The 7,580-nt window shown below is 29.1% G+C and overlaps 1 protein-coding gene across 1 annotated transcript in view; it reads left to right on the top strand.

The window, feature by feature from the left end:
• LOC110020805 overlaps nt 1-4,919 on the top strand; it is a 16,956-nt gene extending 12,037 nt beyond the window's left edge. Inside the window, exons 2-5 of the mRNA XM_020719051.1 lie at nt 4,009-4,123; nt 4,194-4,283; nt 4,349-4,447; nt 4,551-4,919. Coding sequence (XP_020574710.1) covers nt 4,009-4,123; nt 4,194-4,283; nt 4,349-4,447; nt 4,551-4,652 — 406 coding nt within the window. The 3' untranslated portion in view covers nt 4,653-4,919. The remainder of the gene's footprint in view (nt 1-4,008; nt 4,124-4,193; nt 4,284-4,348; nt 4,448-4,550) is intronic.
• Nucleotides 4,920-7,580: the final 2,661 nt, after the last annotated feature.

Raw genomic sequence — 7,580 nt, 5'->3', positions numbered from 1 at the left:
TTTTTGATTTTCATCTTTAATACACTTTACTTGAGTTAAATATTTACTTTTCTTCTCTCTTTGTTTGGCTAGTTTATACATATATTTTTCACCCTCAGTATTTAATCTATTATAAAGATCATTAAAAGCAAAATTTTTAACTTCACAGATTGTGCTTTTAGACTCCCTACGGGCCGTTTGATATTTTTCTCAGTTCTCTAAGTTTTTACATTTAAATCAATTCTTATAACATAACTTCTTATATTTTATCTTTCCTTGCACATTATTATTCCACCACCAACTATTTTTATTTATGAAAATTTTTTCTTTTGATTCTCCAAGCACATCTTATGATACTTGTTTACTAACGTTTGTTATTTTATTCCACATAACATTTGCTTCTTCATGGATATCCCAACTTTTGAAATCTTGAATTTTACTCATAATACCTTTGAATATCTTTTTCTAAGAAAAATACTTTTTGATTTTAATCTTTAATACACTTTACTTGAGTTAAATATTTATTTTTCTTCTCTCTTTGTTTGCTCTCTTTGTTTGGCTAGTTTATCATTTTTAATATTTAATCTATTATAAAAATCACTAAATGCAGAATTTTTAACGTTACAAAATTTTCTCTTTTCCCAGTTCTCTAAACCCTGGGCCGTTTGATATTTTTCTCAGTTCTCTAAGCTTTTATATTTAAATCAATTTTTATAATATAACTTCTTATATTTTATCTTTTCTTGCACATTATTATTCCACTACCAACTATTTTTATTTATGAAAACTTTTTCTTTTGATTCTCCAAGCACATCTTATGCTACTTGTTTACTAATGTTTTGTTATTTTATCCCACATGACATTTGTTTCTTTATGAATATCCCAATTTTTGAAATCTTGAATTTTACTCATTAAAATAATTTTATTTGTGTCGTTTAGGTTCCTCCATCTAATTCTACGATGAAGAGTCATAGTATTCTTTATTTTACAACTCTTCATCATAAAATCTAGAACTAATAAACGATGTTGGGTACTTAAATTCTCACTTGGAATAACATTATAATTTTTACAATCTCGACGATCTTTTCTTCTCATAAGAAAATAATCAATTTGTGTTCTATTTGATACACTTTTATAAGTAATAAGATGCTCATCTCTTTTCTTGAATAAAGTATTAGTAATAATGCTAAAATAAAATCTAAAATAGCTCTACCTTCTTCATTTATTACTCCAAAATTGTAGCCACCATGAGTATATCTGAAGTCTTCTACCCACTCTACCAACCACCCACATGCCCATTTAAATCTCCTCCAATAAAAATTCTTTCTTCAAGAGGTATCATTTGTATTAAGCCTTCTAAGTCATTCTAAAATTTATCTTTAGAACCTACTTCTATAAAAAATGATAATTCTTTTTATAGAAGGAAACACATACACACATTCTCTCTCTCTCTCTCTCTCTCTCTCGCTCTATGTATTTAAAGGATAATGTTTCACACTTTCACAAATTTAGAAACACTTCATAATAATTAAAACATAAATCAAGCATATGAGAAATAGAAAGATAGTCAAATAGGATATAGAAAGCCTTTTAAAGGTCTTGTTTTGCTCATATTGTTTACCGATTAATACCATCGATGGGCTCTAAAAATAGTCAATGGTCCTTTTATTTAATTCCAATGATCGGCTAGTCCACGTACTACTTAAATAATACAAGATAAGTTTAGTATTTTTCTCATGTGGATCAGATTTAATTTCTAAAGATAGTTGAGTTTTATTTATATTTTTTATTATTATATCAACTAATATACAGAAAAAAATGGCAGTAAAACAATTCTATAACCTGACTTTTAACTTAAAATGAGATAAAATATGAATTTTTGGGTTCATTTAAGCTTCACCTAAATTCGTAGATTATTATAATAAAAGTGGCTGTCAATCAAGAACCATTGAATTTTATAGTCTCTTCTGGTGATTGGAAGTATTAACCTTTTAGTTTAATTGGCTATATTCATATTTGTACTGGAATCAAAAGATAGTATTAAGTATTGTTCTTAAATTATTGCAAGTTCTAATTCAGTATATTTCTATTTCAACTAATAACTTGTTGATATATCTTGCGCAAATATAAAATAACTCTTCCAGTATTGTTAGATGCAAAAAAAATTAAATGCATTATTGGTTACATGCTCAACTAAATGAAGTTTAAGATACATCAAACAATTATGAGAATTAAAATCACAACAAACACACTATTTCATCAAGTAAAGCTGTTTGTCTATATAATAAACCCAAAAAATAACTTCGTTCATGTAGGGATTTAACATACAATCCATAAAACTAAAGTTAATTATAGTAGGCGAGGAAGAAAATATGAGTAAATCGAAGAAGTTACACTTAGTGATTTTGTGCCCAAAATAACTTTGAAACTTCTTCTTCCTTTCAATGACTTCTCCTCCACTTGGTTTGATGCTCTCCACTCTATCTCACTCTTTCAGTCCCTGTTCTAGCCTCTCATATATTTCCAAAAAATTGCTTCAAACCTTCTGCGGTTATTGGATGAAAATTGCTTAAAAATTACAAAACTACGGGCGAGAGCGCCGTGGCGCTCTGGTCAAGCACCAAGATGCTCCATTCTCTGTCATTGGACTGGTTTGGGAGCGCTGCAACACACTGCTCAAGCGCCTCTTTGCTTTGCTTTTTATTTTTAGCATGTAACCAATTTGAATATCTTTTAATCCCTCTTTCTTTATGTTAGCGCCGCAATGCTTTTTTTTCTGGTTGAATTGTTGATATGAATCATCAGAACGTTGCTACCAAGTATTGTGCTGCAACACTGTGACCTGTTTTCCTTTTATAAGTGCATCTTCAAAATTTTGCCTCCTTTCATCTTTGGATCAACTTCTGCTCCTTCATTATTCCATCTAATGTAATTTATATTTACAAATATATTTAATTTTTATTGTATATCCATTTAATTTTCATAAATTTTTATTAAAATTGTGTAAAATGACTATCCTATTGATTCAATAAAACACACTTTTCATCTAACAATTTGAATGCCTTTATACTTTTGAAATGGCAGTTTTATCATGCAATCAAAACTATTAATTATAAATTTTTTTATGCATTCAATTGCTGAACAATCCCTTAAAGGCCTTTAAATCGATAATATCACTAGTTTAATGGTATTAAAAAAGTGAGCTGTTTTTATCTTGCATCATCGTAATCTCTTTGATTTGAGAATTCCCTTGAATATGGAGTAAATCGATGATGTACACCATTCAATATAGTAAACGACAGATTAATTGTATTTTCTATGATTACTTTGGTCGTAAGTTATAAGATTGCATGATTTAACATTCCTTATTTTTTGTTTTTGCTATATGTTTCAAATAAGTGAATTTGTTCATGGTTAGTATTTCTAAATCTCTCTTTTCTTTTACCATGTAAAGATTGTAAGCAAAAGAGAAAAACAGTAGCCACCAGATAGCGGAAGCATATTAAGGCGTTAGTATTGCGGTTTTACTTTTTCTGTTGCTGCCGCTTATGCATCGGGTCTAAAAATGGGTGGAAGTCTTGATACAATCTTTCTTATTTTTTGTGCATTGTGTTTTGTTGGAGTAGCTTGAATTTGTTTATGGACACCTCTCTCTCTCTCCTTTCATAAATTTTTCTTGTTTAATTTCCAGGACCTCAAGAAAAAAATATAAAATTTAATTGTCTATTTCAACTGTAAATGGTTGTTCATTCGTGAGGCTTTCGAGTCAGCAAAATTAATTTTCTACGCGTGCATGCCTTTGAATACCACTTATTTTGGTTGTCTCATCTCTCAAGGGACATTCGTTTAAATCCTTTATTTTTTCAGGCAAAAAGCCTTTGTTCTGCTAAAGGCTTATTCTTGAACAAGTTTCACAACTGATCAGTGTTTCTGCGTGATTTATCTGTTGCCTTTGAGCTATTAAAAATTTGTACTTCTTTGAATATTTATAACCCCTTTATGTCTCTAATTCTTATTTTGAACGCACAGGTTTAATGAGTTCGGCAGTGATGGTGGCCCAAAAGCTCAAGCCTTGAGGCCCAAATATAACGTTTTCATAAGACATGTTACCACCACTCTGGGCGTGGAAGTGCCTAAAGTTGAAGTGAGCATTTTTCCCGTCATTTTTCCATTACAATTGTTTCATTATTCTTAATTTTTCCCTGTTTCTTTAGATCAAACATATTGTTGCTGCTAATATTGCACTGAAAGGAATTGGAGGCCTTCTCTTTATCCTCAATAGTTCCCTTGGAGCTTCCTTGCTGGTAAATATTTTCATCTTCTTTACGATTTGATTAGTTCTGAAAATGATGGTTTTATATTCTCGCAGATTATTCAATTGGTGTTGACTGTTCCGATATTATATGATTTTTACAACTATGACATAGAAAAGCCAGAATTTGCGCAACTGTTTGTCGACTTCACGCGGGTTTGTTGCAGTTTTTCTTATTTCTTCATGTGCTTATCATGGAAATCATGAAAATCAAGGTTAAACTTATCAGCACTAAACATGAGTTTTTTTTTTTCTTCAGAATCTTGCTCTATTTGGCGCATTACTATTTTACCTGGGAATGAAGAACTCAACACCGAAAAGGCAAGGTAAGAAGAGAGCTCCCAAACCAAAAACACACTAAAGTGAAGATAGTGGCATTTAGTATCATCATTGTCTGTTGTTCTGATTATTTTTGGTTTCATGATATAGTTTAGTACATGGTTTGTACATGGAACTTGCTTTTTGTTCTAAAGGTGAACTGGGTATTCTATACTTGTATTTTACTGGATTCTTTTTCCAAGGATGCATTTCTGTAGACCCACCTCTAAGAAGGGCTGTAATTCTATATGCCTCATTTTGATGTACAACGAGCCATTGCAGGACATCACATGTTTGTATGATTAGTTTATTCCAAAGAAGTTATGTGCATTGATAATCGTTTTAGATGTGCCGACGCATGTTGCTGTAGTTTATGCCAATAATATGAATGCGAATGGTTAACTATCTTTCAATTTTTGTATGGTCCAGTTGTGGTTGATGCTGTGCTTTCTGGCTTTCATGCCTACTCTTGCATTTTATTCAATTTTGGTAGGAAGATCCGAGTTCTTTAACAAACTATTTGGAGCCTTTTTTTTTAAGAAAAAGCTCTTTTTTGATTGAATTGATGAATGATATATCATAAAATATATAATTTGATTTTAGGGAAAAAGATTCTTTCACGTTTTCTGCTCTTAAATGTTGCTTAATTGAAAGGGCTTCCCAGATCATCACCCGTGGGCTTAGGAAGAAGCACTGTAACAGATATTTATCTATTTTAATTTAGAAAAGCTTGCTCTCATTGATTTTTTGCCCTCACGCATCAAACGCACCTACATTGCATATGTAAGGTCTTGAATTTAGGGATCTCTTGATTGAAAGGCAAAGTTATCAGTGACATGATCAAGGTGACTTGCATAGCTTGATTTGGTAGATTGATCTATCCTAGGAGCAATAATCTGGTCAAGTTTATGTTAATCGGTTTAGCATGAAATGAAATGTTTTGATTTTAATTAAATTTGAATAAGGATTGCAATGATTGATTAATTATGTTAATTTTCTTAAATACTGTAAACTTTTAATCAAGATGATTATTTATTTATATATGTATGTATTTAAATATTTATTAGAAATCATTTTCTAATAAATTTAGTATAAAATTTTTTATATTAAAATAAATATTTATGTTTATGATGGCTGATTTGAGTTGGAATCAAGTGTTTCTCACGGTATGTTGTCATTAGGGTTGTAATGATTCTGAGTCAATTTTGCCATTGTATGGTTTAGCTGGTTGAATTTTCATGTAGTTCAAGTTTAATTTTTCACACACACATATAATTAAATTTAGCTTAATGATCAAGTTTGACTTATTTTCAATTTGTTTATATTAATTGTACAAGATAAAATTTTGATTAAAAATTTGTTTTTCTTAAATAAAATTAAAAATTAAATATTTATTTAATTTTTTTATGTTGAGCTAATAGTTTTGAATGAGTATTTGGTTTTTTTATTTAAAGTTATTAATAAATAATATTATAAATTTATATAAATAAATAAATGATCAAATAAATTTTAAATGAATAATTAATTTATTTATATCAAATAAATAAAATAATAAATCAAGCAAAAAAAATAATATATAAGTTATTTTTTTTGTAAGAAAATAATATAAATAATTTCTAATAAATTTATTTCTTAAATAAAAATAAGAGATAATTATTAAATTTATATGCATATTAATATTTTATTATAATATATTATTATTAAATACATAATTAAATCAATTATAATTAATTTAATTTTTTAAAAATAAAAATTATACAAGTATATAATATTTTATAAATTATATGTTGAACAACAATGAGTTTATTCCTGAGCTTTAATAAATGAATTTTTATGCTTAAATTTAATTTATTTAACAATAGTCTTAAAAAAAAATTAAATTTAGTTATTTACTAATTTGAAAAAGTATGATTAAATATTAATTGAACCGACTTAGAATTGTTTAACAAATGCATTGGTTAATTTACAGCCTTCCTTGTCATTTAGTTGAATCACATTGTTGATATTGAGTATTGGCCCTGCAAGGAAGCGTTAATTTAACGAGGGAACCATGGTGGATGAATGGTATTTATTTCATCAAGTTTGGTGGGAACTTCGTATGTTCATTGTCTCACGGATCAAATTATTTCATACAGTTTTTAGAAAAAATGCACGTGAAAGATTATAGTATCTTATTACTGTAAATGTAGGCCATCGTAGCAGAAAGCCTAAGGCTTTTCAAAGTCTCGATTAACCTTAATGAATAATAAAGTGTCACATTGTGAGATGTTTAAGCAAATACTAAATAAAGTGTCACTTGTAATAATTCCTTTTTGAGTGAGAGATTACTAAAATTATGAAGATTACATCTTCTTCTTAAAACAAAATTCTCAAATTATATTGTGTGATTTTCTTATTATTATAAACTCTTTGATTGAGATTTGATTTGAATTTTTTTGGGAGATGATGCCATCAGAGAATTTCATATATATTTAGTGTAATGTGGGCAGTTGGTGGCTTGTTGATGGACAGCTTCGGCGTAAGTGCTCTTTATCTCAGGTTCGAATCTATCTGGGTTGAATTACGACATATGGGATGAATAGACAAATGTTACTGTCAGTCATTTCAATATATATATATTAAGATCATTTTTTATACAATAAGCTCAACTCTTCCTAGGTCTACCTCTGCCTTTATTAACACAAGTCGAATCTAAAACATCTACTTTCCTAATCGGATCATCAGATGGTCAACGTTTAATGTGACCAAACCACCTAAGACGACTTTATCTAATTTTGTCCGTCACGTGAGCTACACCAACTCTATCACATATATATTCATTTTGTATTTTGTCTCTAAGTGTAAAGCCACTCATCCACCTAATCATTCTCATCTCGACAACACTTAACTTATTATTATGCTTCTCTTTTAAAGGCCAACATTCAACACCATAGATCATTGCAGGTCTCACCACCGTCTTATAAAATTTTCC

The sequence above is a fragment of the Phalaenopsis equestris genome, unplaced genomic scaffold (assembly GCF_001263595.1).
Source record: "Phalaenopsis equestris unplaced genomic scaffold, ASM126359v1 Scaffold000107, whole genome shotgun sequence".
Lineage (NCBI taxonomy): Eukaryota > Viridiplantae > Streptophyta > Magnoliopsida > Asparagales > Orchidaceae > Phalaenopsis > Phalaenopsis equestris.
Note: the sequence above shows the minus strand (reverse complement) of the source record. Positions and strands in the feature narration are given on the sequence as shown.